General features: G+C 44.8%; 1 protein-coding gene across 2 annotated transcripts in view; it reads right to left on the bottom strand.

Moving 5' to 3' along the window:
- Window positions 1-22,047, bottom strand: part of fndc3ba (fibronectin type III domain containing 3Ba) — a 93,843-nt gene that overhangs the window by 35,168 nt on the left and 36,628 nt on the right. For both annotated transcript variants that reach the window (XM_041904317.2, XM_041904318.2), the window contains exons 4-7: window positions 7,222-7,298; window positions 5,428-5,656; window positions 3,856-4,024; window positions 2,783-2,925 (exon numbers count right to left, since the gene is read on the bottom strand). In XM_041904317.2, the coding sequence (XP_041760251.2) occupies window positions 2,783-2,925; window positions 3,856-4,024; window positions 5,428-5,656; window positions 7,222-7,298 (618 nt within the window). The remainder of the gene's footprint in view (window positions 1-2,782; window positions 2,926-3,855; window positions 4,025-5,427; window positions 5,657-7,221; window positions 7,299-22,047) is intronic.

Here is a 22,047-nt window from a genome sequence, read left to right as displayed (position 1 = left end):
TTTACAGAGAGGATTAGTATGTGTGTGTGTGTCTCCAACCATACTTTCATAGAGGAGAGATGTACGACTGAGGTGCCAAGGGACACAGCAATTCTGCCACTCTTCCTGGAAGGCAACAGTGTGTGTGTGTGTGTGTGTGTGTGTGTGTGTGTGTGTGTGTGTTGGCTGAAGCGTTGGGAACTCAGATGGTAGAAGTACCGTTTCAACCCTGTGTGTGTGTGTGTGTGTGTGTGTGTGTGTGTGTGTGTGTGTGTGTGTGTGTTTGGCTGAAGCGTTGGGAACTCAGATGGTAGAAGTACCGTTTCAACCCAGTCGACCCAGGAAAGGTGTTAAGATCACTGTTCCTAAGATCACTAATTCATCTAGCTAAGATTCATATCTCCCATTGTGAAGCAGCTGACTAAATCTGACTGTAATGATAACCTGATGATCTGGCTCTGCACTAGCTAACATTGTGCAGATGTGTGTAAGAGAGACTTGTAAGAATAAGACTGAGTCGGACTGGACTTGGACTCCTTGAACCAGCTGACACAGAGGACTAGCTGACACAGACAGACAGGCAGGCAACAGGCCCTTATTAGGGTGTAGGGTGGTGGGGTGGGGGGGACCTATTACCATGGCAACACAAGCAAAAACATGGAGGGTGGGAGAGCTTACACACTTACTGAGGGTCACTATGACAACGCGGTTTATTTTAAAAGGCCTGAGTCATGCTAAGGTCAGGGGTCGGATCTGTTAATGAACTAAACGAGCACTTACAGCACACACTCTCTCTCTCTCTCTTAGGGGATGACATCATCTTACATCACAGTCTTACGCTTTTTCAAGTAACTCCTCTCCTCTCCTCTCCTCTCCTCTCCTCTCCTCTCCTCTCCTCTCCTCTCCTCTCCTCTCCCTTTCCTCCTCTCCTCTCCTCTCCCTTTCCTCCTCTCCTCTCTGTACACATTCTACAGTATAAACAACATGGACTGGCCACGTCAGTTACATAAAATTACTAATCTATACAGAGAAATTATGCCGCGTTCAAAACAACTGTGAACTCAGAACTCTCCGACTTCGGACTTCAGTACGTTCAAGACAACTGTGAACTCGGGGAAAACGGTCATCCAACTTGGAATTCCAAGTCGGAAACTTGGACATCTTTCTAGAGCTCCAACTTTCCGACCTGAAGACCACTGACTTCATGATTTTACCTCGTTTTTTTTCTGAGTTCCCAGTTGTCTTGAAAGCACCACTAGAACTACAGAAAGGTGCTGTAGTTCTGATGACGTAGAACCAACATGGCGGACAAAGACACATCAGCTGAAATCTCAGCTCTACTGAGAAACCGCAATGCTGGCATTGCTCTACCATGGGACATCAGTTTCCTGAAATCGCTGTTCTCTACAGATAAACTGCACCGCTGACGTAGAACCATCATGGAGGACAGAGGCACATCTGATTGTGTTTAGAGCGGTGGGCTTTACTGACTGTCTTGACTGACTGGTAGCCAAGCACATTACTGGAATAGAGGACATTAGCCAATAGACACACAAACACACACATCCAGCAGGGCACAGAGCAGAGTCTACAGCGTGGGTGTGTGTTTGTGTGTGAGTGTGAACCCTGTCTGGTGTTCCAGACAGTGTGTGTGTGTGTGTGATCCTCCTGGTTGAAAGCAGAGGGCCAAGCAGTAGATTAGACAGATGGAATGTTCTCTCTCATTCTTTTATATATCTATTTTCTCTTTCCTTTGTCTCTCATCCCCCTCTCACTCTCCCTACTTTCTTTCTCTCCACTAAGTCTACCTCCTAGCTTTTCAATCGCTCTCATATTCTCTTTTCTCACTTTTAATTTCCCTGTCCCTCTATCATACTCTCCTCTCTCTTTCTCCCTCTCTCATGCTCTGATTGTTTTAGAGGAAGCCCTGTCACGAGGTGTATGTTAGTTGTAGCGGAGTCAGCCTGATCTCCAGTCCAGAACTGAGACCCTGCTAGACCATCAGAGAGACACAGATACCCCTAGACATACACTGACATGTACTGTACGTGTGTGTGTGTGTGTGTGTGTGTGTAAGATACTGAGTTGATCAAAGCTCATCAGGCTCTCTCTCTTTCCATGATGTCACCATCCAGCCAAACAAACCCCCTTACACCTGGCCTCAATGGAACATTCCCCTGACCCCGGACTGTACAGCCGGACTGGTCCAGCGCTGAAACGGGGGTCTGAGAGGTGGTTTGGCCTGTTTCTTTGGAATTAACTCTGGTGTCTCTCAGCAGGCTTGTCTGTCACCACCTCTGCACACAGTCCAGCGAGATAGAGATGTGTGTGTTTGAAAGAGAGCTCAAAGGGTTCCTTCATGGAGAACAGGACTCAACAGATATGTACTGTACCTCACCCCTCTTCCCTCTCCTCCCTCTCTCCCCCTTACTCCCCTCACCTCCACTCCTCTCCTCACTACCTCTCCTCTCCTCTCTCCTATCCTACACCCCCCCCCCCCCTCTCCCAGACAAGGCCAGTATTGTAGAGGGAGAAACCGATAGGTCTCGGAACAGACTCAGCTATGTGGTTACCTAGACAACCCCCTTTCTCCCCCCTCCCTCCCTTTCCACCTCTCCTCTCCACCTCAGTAAGGCACCATTCATCCATTCCTCTTTTTCTCTCTTTCATTGAGAAGAAAAGAGGGAGAGACATCTGAAGAGTATTCACTTATCTCTGTGTGTGTGTGTGTGTGTGTGTGTGTGTGTGTGTGTGTGTGTGTGTGTGTGTGTGTGTGTGTGTGCATGTGCGTGTGTGTGTTTACCTTGCGGTGAGTGTGTGTGTGTGTCTGGCTCGTTGCTCCTTGGGCTGCTCCGTAGCTGTCGTCGTTCCGGCTTCTTCCCTCCCGGACTATTAGCTCCGCCCATTGACCCCAACGACCCCAGCGTAGGGACGTGGCTCTTCCCGCTGTAACCAATCAAATACAACCAAACTTTATTGACAAAAACTGCATGGAAAGCATCTCAGTAGAATTTTACAATGAAAATAGACCCAACACTCTTAAAATACAGATTCAAATAGTTTGCATGTGTTTTCGACAACTTCATCCTTCCATAGGAAAACAATGTCTGGTCAAAGTCTGTAACTTCCATAGGAAAACCATGTCTGGTCAAAGTCTGTAACTTCCATAGGAAAACAATGTCTGGTCAAAGTCTATAACTTCCATAGGAAAACAATGTCTGGTCAAAGTCTGTAACTTCCATAGGAAAACAATGTCTGGTCAAAGTCTGTAACTTCCATAGGAAAACAATGTCTGGTCAAAGTTTGTAACTTCCATAGGAAAACAATGTCTGGTCAAAGTTTGTAACTTGTCTATAGTGTTTCTTCTGTATGCATTATGGCTATAGATCTCAGACTTGTAGATCAAGTTGATCACTAGTAAAACTAGTAACTAGTCTAAACTATTAACTAGTCTATAACTAGTCTGTAACTTGTCTGTAATTATAAGGCTAGTCTCTTCACACTTGTAGAGATAGTCAGTAACTAGTCTCTAGTCTCTAACTAGTATTGCTTTAGTGTTTAAGTAGTACTGTAACTACAGATCTGCAATCTTAATTTGACCAGTTTCTCACAGCAGGAAAACAATCCTACAGCAACAGGAAATGTGAATGATTATGTGGATTATAATTAATGAACATTATTGTAGCGGTTGACACATTTTTCGTTAGGGCAAATAAAGTCTGACATTTTTAAAGTGAAAATTACAAACTTTAGAAGCCTTTTTAAACCGTGAATACACGAACATTCTCTGCCACAACAGAGTGATCAAATGAAGATAGTACATCTGTAGTCTCTAACTAGTCAAACTAGTCTCTAACTCCAGGACTATTCTCTGACCTGTATCCATTGTGGCTAGAGCCCAGAGACTTGTACAGGGAGGAGGGAGGAGAGTTGAGTCTGTTCTGTCGTTCCAATTGTCTCTGTTCCTTTATCTTCTTAGGCTGGGGCTTGCTGTAGCTCTCCTCTCTACTAATGTAGCTGGACATACCATAGACTGGGATTATCTCTGGGAGATGGAGAGAGGGAGGGGGGTGGGGGGAGGAGAGGAGAATAGAGAGGGAGAGGAGAAGGAAGACGAGAGAGGGAGTTAGCTATATCGTTTAGGTGTATATATATACACTGAGTGGACAAAACCAAGCCATGAGGTCAAAGGAATTGTCCGTAGAGCTACAAGACAGGATTGTGTCGAGGCACAGATCTGGGGAAGGGTACCAAAAAATATCTGCAGCATTGAAGGTCCCCAAGAACACAGTGGCCTCCATCATTCTTAAATGGAAGAAGTTTGGAACCACCAAGACTCTTCCTAGAGCTGGCCGCCCGGCCAAACTGAGCAATCGGGGGAGAAGGGCTTTGGTCAGGGAGGTGACCAAGCACACGATGGTCACTCTGACAGAGCTCAAGAGTTTCTCTGTGGAGATGGGAGAACCTTCCAGAAGGACAACCATCTCTGCAGCATCCCCCAATCAGGCCTTTATGGTAGAGTGGCCAGACGGAAGCCACTCCTAAGTAAAAGGCACGACAGCCCGCTTGGAGTTTGCCGCTGAAAAACATCCCCACAGCATGATGCTGCCACCACCATGCTTCACTGTAGGAATGGTGCCTGGTCTGATGAAACCAAGATGCCTGAATGCCAAGCATCACGTCTGGAGGAAACCAGGCACCATCCCTACGGTGAAGCATGGTGGTGGCAGCATCATGCTGTGGGGATGTTTTTCAGCGGCAGGGACTAGGAGACTAGTCAGGATCGAGGGAAAGATGAATGGAGCAAAGTACAGAGAGATCCTTGATGTAAACCTGCTCCAGAGCGCTCAGGACCTCAGACTGGGGCGAAGGTTCACCTTCCAACAGGAAAACGACCCTAAGCACACAGCCAAGACAATCCAGGAGTGGCTTTGAGACAAGACTCTGAATGTCCTTGAGTGGCCCAGCCAGAGTCCGGACTTGAACCCGATTGAACATCTCTAGAGAGAACTGAAAATAGCTGTGCAGCAACGCTACCCATCCAACCTGACAGAGCTTGAGAGGATCTGCAGAGAAGAATGGGAGAAACTCCCCAAATACAGGTGTGCCAAGCTTGTAGCATCATACCAAGAAGACTGGAGGCTGTAATCGCTGCCAAAGGTCCTTCAACAAAGTACTGAGTAAAGGGTCTGAATACTTATGTAAATGTGATATTTCAGCTTTTTATTTTTAATAACTTTGCTAAAATTTATAAAAACCTGTTTTTGCTTTGTCATTATGGGGTATTGTGTGTAGATTGATGAGGGGAATAAGGCTGTGACGTAACAAAATGTGGAAAAAGTCAAGGGGTTGGAATACTTTTCGAATGCACTGTATATATCTCTAGTATAGGCTACAGTATCTCATATGCCCATAGACATGCCTTAGACAGTGGTGTGAGTATCTTACCTTCTCCATATATGGGTGGGAGATGGTGTTGGTAGTACTGGTGCGGGGGAAGGTCTCCAGGACTCACAGGGGGATAGAAGGAGTGAGAGTTGGGGATAAAGTGGGGATGGGTGAGGTAGGGAGGGAGGTGGTGCGTGGGGGAGAGAGCGGGGGAGTACGAGGGGGGATAACATTCAGGAGACTGGGGGGTGACGACCACCCGACGCACTCCTGTGTTGTCTTCTAACACCTAGGGGGGAAGAGAGGGGGATGGGAGAGGGGAGGAGAGGGATGGGAGAGGGGAGGGGTGGAGGGGAGAGGGAGGAGAGGGGAAGGGGAGGAGAGGGGGATGGGAGAGGGGAGGGGTGGAGGGGAAGGGTAGGAGAGGGGAGAGGGGGATGGAAGAGGGGAGGGGTGGAGGGGAGAGGAGGAGGGAGGAGAGAGGAAGGGGAGGAGAGGGGAAGGAGAGGAGAGGAGAGGAGAGGGGGATGGGAGAGGGGAGGGGTGGAGGGGAGAGGAGGAGGGAGGAGAGGGGAAGGGGAGGAGAGGGGAGGGGAGAGGGGGATGGGAGAGGGGAGGATTGGGTTGGGGGGAGAGGGGGAGGGAGGAGAGGGGAAGGAGAGGAGAGGAATTCTTATAATTACTGGAGAATTCCACAATAGAACACATCTAATACCGCTCCACAAACACTGGACTCAATTAAATCCAACCCACATTGGAGTATTCACACAGCAGGTCTCCCCATGGTCAAATAACATGGCAGGTTTTGTAAAACCCACCACCACCATCACCAGGTAGTAGATTCCCCTTACAGGTAACTACAGTTGACAGATTAAGAGCAGTGTGTGGGGGGCAGTAGCTTGTAAACCAAGACACTATATCAAATTGCTATGGGTTTGATCAAACTCCAGTTTAAGACACACACACAAATTCCACCCATTCAGACACTCTCTCACACACACATTCCATTCCATTCACACACATTCCAATCAGTAAGCAAACACACACTCCCCCGTGAGAGTCGCTTCCAAGTGCTGCAGCAGCACAATAAGACACAAAACACCACACACACACACATACACACACACACATTCACACACATACACACTTACACACATACACACACACATACACACACACACACACACATACACACACACACACACATACACACACATACACACACACACACACACATACACACACATACACACATCATACACACACACACACACACACACACACACACACACATTCACACACACACACATACACACACACACACACACATACACATTCACACATTCACACATACACATTCACACATACACATACACACACACACACACACACACACACACCACACACACATACACACACACATACACACACATGCAGGCAGCGAGAGAGAGAGAGGAGAAAAGATAGCAGGCCACTCTCCCTGACTCCCCCATCCGACCTCCACATCCTCTATACAAAACAAACTTACCATACGTGAAAAACAGACATGTTTATGTGACAACAAGGCCAAAGTCCCACCAGAAACTAGTTGGCAGAGGATCCCCCTTTCTCTCCTTCCATCCCCCTCTCTCTATGTGGGTGTTTATGCAAGGGTGACACTTTTTCCCGCTCTCAGTTGGCTCAGTGGCCTCCCCCAATCAAAACAGAGTCAGTGGCCTCCCCACAACACACACAGTCAATGGCCTCGCTGCTATCACCCCCCCCAACAACGTACCCTGAAATAATCAACACATTCCTTTCTGCTCTGGGCTGTTTCAGTTGAGAGCAAGTTTATCACACACAAACACAGCTTACCTGGGAGATGTATCCTGGGGGGACGTGGATAGGGGGGATTGATCCGTTGGGAGACATCATTGGGACCTCAGCAGGACCTGCATGAAAGATACACACTGTCAGTCACTGTAACACACACACGCGGTAATGACAAGGCAGCGCATAGGCTAACACGGTCTTGTATAAAGCAGGAGACCTGGATTCGGACACAGACACACAAACACCAAAACAACAGCAGGTAAAAACCTCATGGAGGAAAATCCACATATTTTTGTGTTTATTTTTCTACTGTGATCTCTCTCTCTCTCTCTCTCTCTCTCTCTCTCTCTCTCTCTCTCTCTCTCTCTCTCTCTCTCTCTCTCTCTCTCTCTCTCTCTCTCTCTCTCTCTCTCTCTCTCTCTCTCTCTCTCTCTCTCTCTCTCTCTCTCTCTCTCTCTCTCTCTCTCTCTCTCTCTCTCTCTCTCTCTCTCTCTCTCTCTCTCTCTCTCTCTCTCTCTCTCTCTCTCTCTCTCTCTCTCTCTCTCTCTCTCTCTCTCTCTCTCTCTCTTCAATCTCCCCCCCTCCCCCTCTCTGGTAAAGTCATTGGTATCCCGTAGAGACTGCTGTAGGCAGGTCTGGGTTCAGTGTAAATCATACTAAACACACACACACACACAAACACATACAAACAAACCCCCACACACACAAATACAAACACACACAGTAGGTGAGAAGTACACAGTGAGAGACCTCTTTTTGCCCCCTCTCTGACCTCCCTCCTCCCCCTCTTCTTTTCTGGGGGATATGAAGCTGTTCATTGAGCATAACATATGAAAACACAAACATACACTCACACACCAACACACACACACAAACGCATTCACACACATTTTCACGCACACACATACATTGCACACACACTTGGCAAACAGACGTGTGTTTAGACAGTCTCTGCAGCATCTGTGCTCTTCGCTCAGCAAACAGCAGCTTTCCACCACTTAAACCCACACACAGCAGAGTGTTCCCATCCGTGGCCCCCTAGACTGGACCCAACAGGCCCCCCAAAAAACAAGACGCTCTTTGTCCCACCAACCCCCTTCACACACACACACACACACACACACAACCACACACACGCACATAGAGGGTAGAACATGGCTCTTTAGTGTGCAATATTTTTGGAGTAACCCTGAGAACAAGTTCCTATTTATTTTAGGTCTGTAATGAACTAAATAACCCACATGTGAAGTTCAAAATCTACAACAGCCAAGCTAAAGGTAGAAGCAAGCATATACAGGTAACTGCCAAAATACAGGAAACACCAACATAAAGTGGGCCACCACAAGCCAGAACAGCTTCAATGCACCTTGGCATATTACTTGGCCTATTACTTGGCATATTACTTGGCCTATTACTAGCCTGTTCAACCTCTCTTTCGTAACGTCTGAGATCCCCAGAGATTGGAAAGCTGCCGCGGTCATACCCCTCTTCAAAGGGGGTGACACTCTAGATCCAAACTGTTACAGACCCATATCCATCCTGCCCTGCCTTTCAAAAGTTTTTGAAAGCCAAGTCAACAAACAGATCACCGACCATTTCGAATCCCACCGTACCTTCTCCGCTATGCAATCCGGTTTCCGAGCTGGTCATGGGTGCACTTCAGCCACGCTCAAGGTCCTAAACGATATTATAACCGCGATCGATAATAGACAGTACTGTGCAGCTGTTTTCATTGACCTGGCCAAGGCTTTCGACTCTGTCAACCACCGCATTCTTATTGGCAGACTAAATAGCCTTGGTTTCTCAAATGACTGCCTCGCCTGGTTCACCAACTACTTCTCAGATAGAGTTCAATGTGTCAAATCGGAGGGCCTGTTGTCTGGACCTATGGCAGTCTCTATGGGGGTGCCACAGGGTTCAATTCTTGGGCCAACTCTTTTCTCTGTGTATATCAATGACGTCGCTCTTGCTGCTGGTGACTCTCAGATCCACCTCTACGCAGACGACACCATTTTGTATACATCTGGCCCTTCATTGGACACTGTGTTAACAAACCTCCAAACGAGCTTCAATTCCATACAACACTCCTTCAGTAGCCTCCAACTGCTCTTAAACACTAGTAAAACTAAATACATGCTCTTCAACCGAACGCTGCTTGCACCCGCCCACCCGACTAGAATCACTACTCTAGACGGGTCTGACCTAGAGTATGTGGACAACTACAAATATCTAGGTGTCTGGTTAGACTGTAAACTCTCCTTCCAGACTCACATTAAGAATCTCCAATCCAAAGTTAAATCTAGAATCGGTTTCCTATTTCGCAACAAAGCCTCCTTCACTCATGCTGCCAAACATGCCCTCGTAAAACTGACTATCCTACCGATCCTTGACTTCGGCGATGTCATTTACAAAATAGCCTCCAACACTCTACTCAGCAAATTGGATGTTGTCTATCACAGTGCCATCCGTTTTGTCTCCAAAGCCCCATATAATACCCACCACTGTGACCTGTACGCTCTTGTTGGCTGGTCCTCACTACATATTCGTCGCCAAACCCACTGGCTCCAGGCCATCTATAAATCACTGCTAGGCAAATCCCCGCCTTATCTTAGCTCATTGGTCACCATAGCAACACCCACCCGTAGTCTGCGCTCCAGCGGGTATATCTCACTGGTCATCCCCAAAGCCAACACCTCCTTTGGCCGCAATTCCTTCCAGTTCTCTGCTGCCAATGACTGGAACAAATTGCAAAAATCTCTGAAGCTGGAGACACTTATCTCCCTCACTAACTTTAAGCATCAGTTGTCAGAGCACCTTACCGATCACTGCACCTGTACACAGCCCATCTGAAATTAGCCCGCCCAACTACCTCATCCCTATATTGTTATTTATTCTGCTCATTTGTACCCCAGTATCTCTATTTGCACATCATCTCTTGCACATCATTCCAGTGTTAATACTAAATTGTAATTATTTTGCACTATAGCCTATTTTATTGCCTTACCTCCATAACTTGCTAAATTTGCACACTGTATATTATATGTATTTCTGTTGTATTTTTGACTTTGTTTTGTTTTACCCCATATGTAACTCTGTGTTGTTGTTTTTATCGCACTGCTTTGCTTTATCTTGGCCAGGTCGCAGTTGTAAATGAGAACTTGTTCTCAACTGGTTTACCTGGTTAAATAAAGGTGAAATAAAAAATAAAAATAAAAATAGATTCTACAAGTGTCTGGAACTCTATTGGAGGGATGCGACACCATTCTTCCATGAGAAATTCCATCATTTGGGGTTTTGTTGATGATGGTGGAAAGCTCTGTCTAAGGCGCCGCTCCAGAATCTCCCATAAGTGTTCAATTGGGTTGAGATCTGGTGTCTGAGACGGCCATGGCATATGGTTTACATCGTTTTCATGCTCATCAAACCATTCAGTGACCACTCGTGCCCTGTGGATGGAGGCAGTGTCATCCTGTGGGGCCACAGCCATTGTAGCCAGAATAATGGCTAAAATAAGGGCCTGCCCAGCATTTTTATACATGACCCTAAGCATGATGGGATGTTAATTGCTTAATTAACTCAGGAACCACACCTGTGTGGAAGCACATGCTTTCAATATATACTGAACAAAAATATAAACGCAACATGCAACAATTTCAAAGTTTTTACTGAGTTCCAGTTCATATAAGGAAATCAGTCAATTGAAATTAATTCATTAGGCCCTGATCTATGGATTTCACATGACTGGGAATACAGATATGCAACTGTTGGTCACAGATACTTTTATTTTTTTAAAGTAGGGGCGTGGATCTGAAAACCAGTCAGTATCTGGTGTGACCACCATTTTCCTCATGCAGCGTGAAACATCTCCTTCGCATAGAGTTGATCAGGCTGTTGATTGTGGCCTGCGGAATGTTGTCCCACTCCTCTTCAATGGCTGTGCGAAGTTGCTGGATATTGGCGGGAACTGGAACACGCTGTCGTACATGTTGATCCAGAGCATCCCAAACATGCTCAATTAATTACATGTCTGGTGAGTATACAGGCCATGTAAGAACTGAGAAATGTTTAGCTTCCAGGAATTGTGTACAGATCCTTGCGACATAGGGCCGTGCATTATCATGCTGAAACATGATGTGATGTCCGCGGATGAATGGCACGACAAGGCCTCAGGATCTCGTCACGGTATCTCTGTGCATTCAAATAGCCATCGATAAAATGCAATTGTGTTCTTTGTCCGTAGCTTATGCCTACCCATACCATAACCCCACCGCCACCATAGTACATTCTGTTCACAATGTTGACATCAGCAAACCGCTCACCCACACAACGCCACACAACGCCATACACGTGGTCTGCGGTTGTGAGGCCACTTGGACGTACTGCTAAATTCTCTAAAACAACGTTGGAGTTGCGTTTATATTTTTGTTCAGTATACCTAGTATCCCTCATTTCCTCAAGTGTTTCGATTCTTTTTGGCAGTTACCTTTCACTCTGTTGAGTGCATTATCCCTTTAAATGGTTAAAAGCAAAAGCAAAAATGATCAATTCAAAGTAACAATTGAGTTGGTAGTGTTAATTCTCAAATATATTATGATATGTACTAGCATTAACTGCTCACTCCCTTTCTCTCCTCTCCTCCGTCAGATGTCAAGAGATGAGGTAATTTCCTGTCTCAAGTATATGGCATCACCACCCAGACAGGAAGATGTGATGTAGAATACAATCTGTCACCTCTACATTCAAGTGTTTCCCCTAGAAACCACATAGCAACCGTTACATCATCTGGCTTGGAGCAACACACAGAATGACAGAATACAGAGAACCACCACACACACAGACACAGACACACACAAACACACACTACAGGAGATTGGTTCTCTCCGTGTCCATAGACTAATTAAACAGAATCTCATCTTCAAAATAATTAAGCATCATCCTTTCCCCATTACCACATGGAATACACTCAAAACTGTAGGACACTCTCACACACAACAACAGGAGATGATGCAACATTTCATCAGATGTTTCTCACAATACAGCTGTCTGGAACAGCTGCTGCAGGGCCCCAGAGGTGCACACACACACACGCACACACACACACACTGTAATTAACTGTGTTCCATTATTGCGTTTAGTGTTGTTGTGATGCTGTGTTATGCTATGCCTAATCTTGGTGATAGGTGATTGATTGCTTTGTCCTGTTAAGAGTTAGGCCATTTCAATCAAACTCGAAGTGTCTTTTAAAACAAGCAAACAAACAGCAATCATCCCATATTGGCAACTACAGTAGTTGGGATCTTAAAGGATGTGTGTGGCTTTGTGTCAGGGTTAACCCATTAGAATTCAATCCCTTTTTGACAGCACCCCTTTTGATTTGAACGAAACCTTCCATACATATTTTCCCATGGTAGAAGTGCTCAGAAAGTGACTTTTTGGACCTGAATGTCAAAGCATTGAAGATATAAAGGTGCTCAAAGTTGACCTATTTTGCATACCCCACCATACCATGAGACATCCATGTCTTCATCACTGGAAAAGATAAACGGTTGAGATTGATGTCATTTAAAAGCTTACAAAAAGGGTTGTCAAACTATTTTATATATATAACCTTAAAGGTTAGGTAACATAAACGTAACCACATGTGACATATGGATTTACATTAGTATACGCATCAACAGTCCCAATGCAAAGTTACACCTCACTTTGCTATTTCTCAAGTTATTACATAAAACCGATCAGAATTCCAAAGAATACCGGAAAATGTTTCTGCGGCGTGTGACATAATATGGAGGACCCGGCAAGCCAGCATATTCCCTATGTTCCATTTATGTTTGAGGTTGGACTTTTAGCACGTATAGCATGTATAGCAGGTAGCTGGCTTGGGTTGGCAAGTAGCCTAGCGGTTAAGCGTGTTGGGCCAGTAATCAAAAGGTTGCTGGTTTGAATCCATGAGCTGACTAAGTGAATTTTTTATTTATTTTTTATGATATATTTTGTTTTGCATTTTCATTATTGGACATAAAATACTGTAAAAACACCACGAAATCAGCTCCAAGTGATTTGAATTTTGGAAATCTGTTCCTAAGTATTCCCACGCATAATAGAGAGGCACGTCAGCGTATACAAATGTAAGTAAGGTTTGAAATTATTCTGTTTTAGTCAAATATTATATATGTTTGCGCTTCTTGCAGTCAATTTGCAGTCTACAAATAATTATTAAATATGGTCAAGCCCCTCGACCATCCGCTCAAGAAAAAAATCGGCCGCAGCTGAATCTAGTTCATGATTCCTGCTCTATAATGTAAACTCTGACAGAAATAACTTAAAATGCATAACTTTAAATTAAACCAAATTGTTTGCACTCGTGACTACTGGTTTCAATAAAATTTTCAACCAACTTACAAGCAAATACTTTATGAATTTATTGTTACAAATCAGCTTGCAACGTTGCTAGCCAACTAGCATGCTAACGTTAGTCCTAGTAGCCCTATCAGCCAGCTAACGTTACGTGACTGCATGAGTCAGCCAGTTGCTATCAACACCTAGCTTACAGCTACATTAAAGTAAACCAACATTTTGGAAAAACATAACGCCATCGAAACATTTATCAAATAAGTTTACCGGTATATGCAGTTATCTTAGCCAGCAAGCCAGCCAGCTAAAGTTAGTTATTTTAGCCTGCTAGCTAGCCTAGCCAGCTAACTAGCCTAGCTAGCCAACTACCACAGTCGACATAGTAAGCCAGCAAACAACACCAACTAGTCTAGCACAGGCAGGAACCCACAGAACACAAAAGAAAGCCAGCAAATATAAAGTAGAGAGAGCGGAGACTTACCGATTGACGGCTGAGTTAGCTACCAAAGAACAGCCAAGAAAAGGCATTTCAGAAGGAGAGGCCATTTCACCGGCCGAGGGAGAGTCAGCTAATCCAATAGCGATATAGTGAGATAAATCCAAATAATATATATTCCAGAGGCATTGTTGGTAGTTTAGAAGATATCCGGAAATAAGTGAATAAATATGTTAAAAACCCTAAAGCATAACTATGTTTGTAGTTATAGGTAACCAGATCTTGACTACAACTAGGGGTGTAACGGTACACGTATTTGTACCGAACCGTTCGGTACGGGGACCTCGGTTCGGTCCGCACTGTGAACCCAAATGAATACATCAAATAAAATGTTTTACTAAATAAAAACACTAGGCCTATAGGCTATGTCTACGCTGCGTTGTAGTGCCTCTTTAATAAATCTGAGCTGAAAAAACATTTCAGGCTATTCCGTTAAAACAACTAGAGCCTATGCACACGTTGTAATCAAAATTCAAATCGCAGCCGGGAACTAGTTCTGTCTCCTGAGTGGCGCATAGTCTCTTGAGTGGCGCAGTGGTCTAAGGCACTGCATTGCAGTGCTAGCTGTGCCACTAGAGATCCTGGTTCGAATCCAGGCTCAGTCGCAGCCGGCCGCGACCGGGAGACTCATGGGCAGCGCACAATTGGCCTAGCGTTGTCCAGGGTAGGGGAGGGAATGGCCGGCAGGGATGTAGCTCAGTTGATAGAGCATGGCGTTTGCAACGCCAGGGTTGTGGGTTCGTTTCCCATGGGGGACCAGTATGAAAAAAATATATATATATGTATTCACTAACTGTAAGTCTCTCTGGATAAGAGCGTCTGCTAAATGACGTAAATGTAAATGTCTGTACAATGGCGAGTGGTGGGGTTGATAAACTAGAATTGGAGGATCCTCCATCATCATTTAAACTTCCCTCTTGCACCCATTTCAGCAAACAGGTAGTACCCGCGCTATATAAATAAGCTAAAGCCGAAGTTTTCAATGAATTGGCCAATGCACCCTGTGTTGCACTTACTTAACAGTGACAGCCCATCACACACCATGCTACAGACACGCCCCCTTTATAAGTGTGCATCTGGCACTGAAGGAGGCAGTGTCATGGTGCGTTCGTAACCAAGATGGAAGTGGTAATTTACCACATACAACTGGGAAAAATACACTTGAATGGACCTCAAACTGGTAATTACTAGTGGGAAACCTTTCTATCATCCTGAGCACTTACTTCTCACACATGGTGACCTCTGATGTCACCTACTAAAGAAATGGCCTCTATAACAGCATTTTCAGCAATTAAATGCAACAATACATTATTTAGAAAAAGCAATCTATTAATGTGGTTTTTGAACTCTATAATTTGTTTACAAGCATGTCATCTGTACTTTTAATTTATGGTTGACAAAGCTTGTTGGCCATTAGGTAACCTGCGTTTCTCAACGAGTTCAAATGACATGAATGCAACTGGTATTTACGACTTCACAACTGGTAAATTCCCACCTCCCACATGGTTACAAACGCAGCATCAGAGTGGAAACTTGAGGCCCAACATAACAATCCTGTCACAACAGACAATGGTTTTGGAGGGCCAGTAGGAGGCACTCTTTCCTCTGGTCTAAAAAAATATATCCCAATGACCCAGGGCAGTGATTGGGGACATTGCCCTGTGTAGGGTGCCGTCTTTCGGATGGGACGTTAAAAGGGTGTCCTGACTCTCTGTGGTCACTAAAGATCCCATGGCACTTATTGTAAGAGTAGGGGTGGTAACCCCAGTGTCCTGGCTAAATTCCCAATCTGGCCCTCATACCATCATGGCCACCTAATTATCATTCATCCCTAACCAAACCGTGACCCCAAAACTGCAATACGTACCGAACAGTGGGTTTTGTGAACCTTTACACCCCTAACTACAACTAAGTTACTAAGTCTTTGACCACACTGTGTTGTTACTTTGGTGAGTAAAAACTCATGCTTCCTACCCTTTAAACGTCAATTATCTACGATTTTTTTCATATTCGCATATGTAGCTTATACCCAATTTTTTTTTGGTGTTGTGCCCACCATTGGTTGAGACACAACATGCTCTTGTATGTTGTAATCCTTTAAACACAATAACTCAGTGGAGAATAAAACGTTTAGGAACAGATGTGGAAAACACTTTCTCTCTCCCTCTCCCCCTCCCTGTCTCCCACTCTCTCTCTCTCTTGCTCTCTCTCACTCTCTTGCACATGTGGTTACCATATTGAGAGGAAACGCAGACCCTCCTGGGAAAGAGTGTATCTGTGTATATGTGTTTGTGTATATGTGTTTGTGTGTATGTGTATGTGTTTGTGTGTATGTATGTATGTATGTGTGTGTGTGGGGCGGCGCTTTCAGACGAAAGGAGTCTGTTTGTAAGATGACCTACATACAGCCAACTAGGCACAGATGGAAATCCCAAACACACACACACACACACACACACACACACACTAGGGTTGGGCGGTATCCAGATTTCCATACCTTCATACCGTGTTTGTGCCATCCCGGGATATACAGTGGGGAAAAAAAGTATTTAGTCAGCCACCAATTGTGCAAGTTCTCCCACTTAAAAAGATGAGAGAGGCCTGTAATTTTCATCATAGGTACACGTCGACTATGACAGACACATTGAGAAAAAATATTCCAGAAAATCACATTGTAGGATTTTTAATGATTTTATTTGCAAATTATAGTGGAAAATAAGTATTTGGTCACCTACAAACAAGCAAGATTTCTGTCTCTCACAGACCTGTAACTTCTTCTTTAAGAGGCTCCTCTGTCCTCCACTCGTTACCTGTATTAATCGCACCTGTTTGAACTTGTTATCAGTATAAAAGACACCTGTCCACAACCTCAAACAGTCACACTCCAAACTCCACTATGGCCAAGACCAAAGAGCTGTCAAAGGACACCAGAAACAAAATTGTAGACCTGCACCAGGCTGGGAAGACTGAATCTGCAATAGGTAAGCAGCTTGGTTTGAAGAAATCAACTGTGGGAGCAATTATTAGGAAATGGAAGACATACAAGACCACTGATAATCTCCCTCGATCTGGGGCTCCACGCAAGATCTCACCCCGTGGGGTCAAAATGATCACAAGAACGGTGAGCAAAAATCCCAGAACCACACGGGGGACCTAGTGAATGACCTGCAGAGAGCTGGGACCAAAGTAACAAAGCCTACCATCAGTAACACACTATGCCGCCAGGGACTCAAATCCTGCAGTGCTAGACGTGTCCCCCTGCTTAAGCCAGTACATGTCCAGGCCCGTCTGAAGTTTGCTAGAGTGCATTTGGATGATCCAGAAGAGGATTGGGAGAATGTCATATGGTCAGATGAAACCAAAATATAACTTTTTGGTAAAAACTCAACTCGTCGTGTTTGGAGGACAAAGAATGCTGAGTTGCATCCAAAGAACACCATACCTACTGTGAAGCATGGGGGTGGAAACATCATGCTTTGGGGCTGTTTTTCTGCAAAGGGACCAGGACGACTGATCCGTGTAAAGGAAAGAATGAATGGGGCCATGTATCGTGAGATTTTGAGTGAAAACCTCCTTCCATCAGCAAGGGCATTGAAGATGAAATGTGGCTGGGTCTTTCAGCATGACAATGGTCCCAAACACACCGCCCGGGCAATGAAGGAGTGGCTTCGTAAGAAGCATTTCAAGGTCCTGGAGTGGCCTAGCCAGTCTCCAGATCTCAACCCCATAGAAAATCTTTGGAGGGAGTTGAAAGTCCGTGTTGCCCAGCGACAACCCCAAAACATCACTGCTCTAGAGGAGATCTGCATGGAGGAATGGGCCAATATACCAGCAACAGTGTGTGAAAACCTTGTGAAGACTTACAGAAAACGTTTGACCTGTGTCATTGCCAACAAAGGGTATATAACAAAGTATTGAGAAACTTTTGTTATTGACCAAATACTTATTTTCCACCATAATTTGCAAATAAATTCATTAAAAATCCTACAATGTGATTTTCTGGAATTTATTTTCTCATTTTGTCTGTCATAGTTGACGTGTACCTATGATGAAAATTACAGGCCTCTCTCATCTTTTTAAGTGGGAGAACTTGCACAATTGGTGGCTGACTAAATACTTTTTCCCCCCACTGTATGATATTACCGGCAGTGCACACAAGGGGCAATATTTATTTTTCAAACGTAAAAAAAGCCCCAAAAACGTCAGTTACCAGAATGCTAGCAAAATGCTAACAAGTACTAAGGAACTCCCATAGCGGATGCTAGGTAAATGCTAACGAGCGCATGCGAACAGAGTGGGAGTGTCTGTTCTCAGAGCTCTGGAAAGATTTATTTGGCACATCTTAGATAGTTAACTTAACAGTTATATGATACATCAGTGCCTTTGGAAAGTATTCAGACCCCTTGACTTTTTCCACATTTTGTTACATTACAGCCTTATTCTAAAATGGATTCCTTTTTTTTAAACCTCAGCAATCTACACACAATACCCCATAATGACAAAGCGAAAACAGTTTTTTTTGTAAATGTTCGCACATTTATTAAAAATAAAAAACTGAAATACCTTATTTACATAAGTATTCAGACCCTTTGCTTTGAGACACGAAATTGAGGTCAGGTGCATCCTGTTTCCATTGATCATCCTTGAGATATTTCTATAACTTCATTGGACATGAGTCTATATAAGGTCCCACAGTTGACAGTGCATGTCAGAGCAAAAACCAAACACATGAGATCGAAGGAATTGTCCGTAGAACTCCAAGACAGGATTGTGTCAAGGCACAGATCTGTGGAAGGGTACCAAAAAATGTCTGCAGCATTGAAGGTCCCCAAGAACACAGTGGCCTCACTCATTCTTAAATGGAAGAAGTTTGGAACCACCGAGCAATCGGGGGAGAAGGGCCTTGGTCAGGGAGGTGACCAAGAACCCGATGGTCACTCTGACAGAGCTCTAGAGTTAATCTGTGGAGATGGGAGCACCTTCCAGAAGGACAACCATCTCTGCAGCATTCCACTAATCAGGCCCTTATGGTAGAGTGGCCAGACAGAAGCCACTCCTCAGTAAAATCGACATGACAGCCCGCTTGGAGTTTGCCAAAAGGCACCTAAAGACTCTCAGATCATGAGAAACAAGATTCTCTGGTCTGATGAAACCAAGATTGAACTCTTTGGCCTTCATGCCAAGCGTCACGTCTGGAGGAAACCTGGCACCATCCCTACGGTGAAGCATGGTGGTGGCAGCATCATGCTGTGGGGATGTTTTTCAGCGGCAGGGACTGGGAGACTAGTCAGGATCGAGGGAAAGACGAACGGAGCAAAGTACAGAGAGCTCCTTGATGAAAACCTGCTCCAGAGCGCTCAGGATCTCAGACAAGGTCGAAGGTTCAACTTCCAACAGGACAACGACCCTAAGCACGCAACCAAGACAACGCAAGAGTGGCTTTGGGACAAGTCTCTGAATGTCCTTCAGTGGCCCAGCCAGAGCCCGGACTTGAACCCGATCTAACATCTCTGGAGAGACCTGAAAATAGCTGTGAAGCAACGCTCCCCATCCAACCTGACAGAGCTTGAGAGGATCTACAGAGAAGAATGGGAGAAACTCCCCAAATACAGGTGTGCCAAGCTTGTAGCGTCATACCCAAGAATACTCAAGGCTGTAATCGCTGCCAAAGGTGCTTCGACCAAGTACTGAGTAAAGGGTCTGAATACTTATGTAAATGTAATATTTCCGTTTTTACTTTGTAATAAATTAGCAATAATTTCTAAAAAACTGTTTTTGCTTTATCATTATGGGGTATTGTGTGTTTTTTAATCAATTTTAGAATAAGGCTGAAACATAACAAAATGTGGAAAAAGTCAAGGGTTCTGAATACTTTCTGGCAAATATTAATTTCATACAAGTGTAACTTTATCACCTCACTTATTAAGTTGCGCTGCAGGAGTGACTCACCTCACAAAGATCCCGTTTTGCTTGTTGTCCTTCTTTGTAAACAAACACACATGACTGGCTCAAACAGCTGTTTTGATAAGCTAGTACCGGTAAGCTTCATAATTAAAAATAATCTAACAGGCGAAACATGATCTGCTCTATCTATTATCAAGTGCACAAGTTGACTGCAGGTATTTATTTAAAAAGTACTAATATTCTAATTGATTTAAACATATATATACACCCCTCACATGTTTGTAAATATTTGAGTATATCTTTTCATGTGACAACACTGAAGAAATGACACTGCTACAATGTAAAGTAGTGAGTGTACAGCTTGTATAACAGTGTACATTTGCTGTCCCCTCAAAATAACTCAACACACAGCCATTAATGTCTAAACCGCTGGCAACAAAAGTGAGTACACGCCTAAGTGAAAATGTCCAAATTGGGCCCAATTAGCCATTTTCCCTCCCCGGTGTCATGTGACTCGTTAGTGTTACAAGGTCTCAGGTGTGAATGGGAAGTAGGTGTGTTAAATTTGGTGTCATCGCTCTCACTCCCTCATACTGGTCACTGGAAGTTCAACATGGCACCTCATGGCAAAGAACTCTCTGAGGATCTGAAAAAAAGAATTGTTGCTCTACATAAAGATGGCCTGGGCTATAAGAAGATTGCCAAGACCCTGAAACTGAGCTGCAGCACGGTGGCCAAGACCAGGACAGGCTCCACTCAGAACAGGCCTTGCCATGGTCGACCAAAGAAGTTGAGTGCACGTGCGCAGCGTCATATCCAGAGGTTGTCTTTGGGAAATAGACATATGAGTGCTGCCAGCATTGCTGCAGAGGTTGAAGGGGTGGGGGGTCAGCCTGTCAGTGCTCAGACCATACGCCGCACACTGCATCAAATTGGTCTGCATGGCTGTCGTCCCAGAAGGAAGCCTCTTCTAAAGATGATGCACAAGAAAGCCCGCAAACAGTTTGCTGAAGACAAGCAGACTAAGGACATGGAGGACATTACTGGAACCATGTCCTGTGGTCTGATGAGACCTAGATAAACTTATTAGGTTCAGATGGTGTCAAGTGTGTGTGGCGGCAACCAGGTGAGGAGTACAAAGACAAGTGTGTCTTGCCTACAGTCAAGCATGGTGGTGGGAGTGTCATGGTCTGGGGCTGCATGAGTGCTGCCGGCACTGGGGAGCTACAGTTAATTGAGGGAACCATGAATACCAACATGTACTGTGACATACTGAAGCAGAGCATGATCCCCTCCCTTCGGAGACTGGGCCGCAGGGCAGTATTCCAACATGATAATGACCCCAAACACACCTCCAAGATGACCACTGCCTTGCTAAAGAAGCTGAGGGTAAAGGTGATGGACTTGCCAAGCATGTCTCCAGACCTAAACCCTATTGAGCATCTGTGGGGCATCCTCAAACGGAAGGTGGAGGAGTGCAAGGTCTCTAACATCCACCAGCTCCGTGATGTCGTCATGGAGGAGTGGAAGAGGACTCCAGTGGCAACCTGTGAAGCTCTGGTGAACTCCATGCCCAAGAGGGTTAAGGCAGTGCTGGAAAATGATGGTGGCCACACAAAATATTGACACTTTGGGTCCAATTTGGACATTTTCACTTATGGGTGTACTCACTTTTGTTGCCAGTGGTTTAGACATTAATGGCTGTGTGTTGAGTTATTTTGAGGGGACAGCAAATTTACACTGTTATACAAGCTGTACACTCACTACTTTACATTGTAGCAAAGTGTCATTTCTTCAGTGTTGTCACATGAAAAGATATACTCAAATATTTACAAACATGTGAGGGGTGTACTCACTTTTGTGAGATACTGTATATTGATAGTATTTGGAAAATCATACTGGAGGTAGTTTGAAATACCCCGGGATACGTTATATACGGTATACCACCCAACCGTAACACACACAAACACTTGCACATACACACACACAAACCGTCCAGATCCGGCAGCTGCTTCTAGGGGCTCTGATGGGATATCTAGTGTAAGTGTGTGTGTGTGTGTGTGTGTGTGTGTGTGTGTGTGTGTGTGTGTGTGTGTCTGGGTCAGTAATGATGT

This window comes from Coregonus clupeaformis, chromosome 26 (genome assembly GCF_020615455.1).
Source record: "Coregonus clupeaformis isolate EN_2021a chromosome 26, ASM2061545v1, whole genome shotgun sequence".
Lineage (NCBI taxonomy): Eukaryota > Metazoa > Chordata > Actinopteri > Salmoniformes > Salmonidae > Coregonus > Coregonus clupeaformis.
Note: the sequence above shows the minus strand (reverse complement) of the source record. Positions and strands in the feature narration are given on the sequence as shown.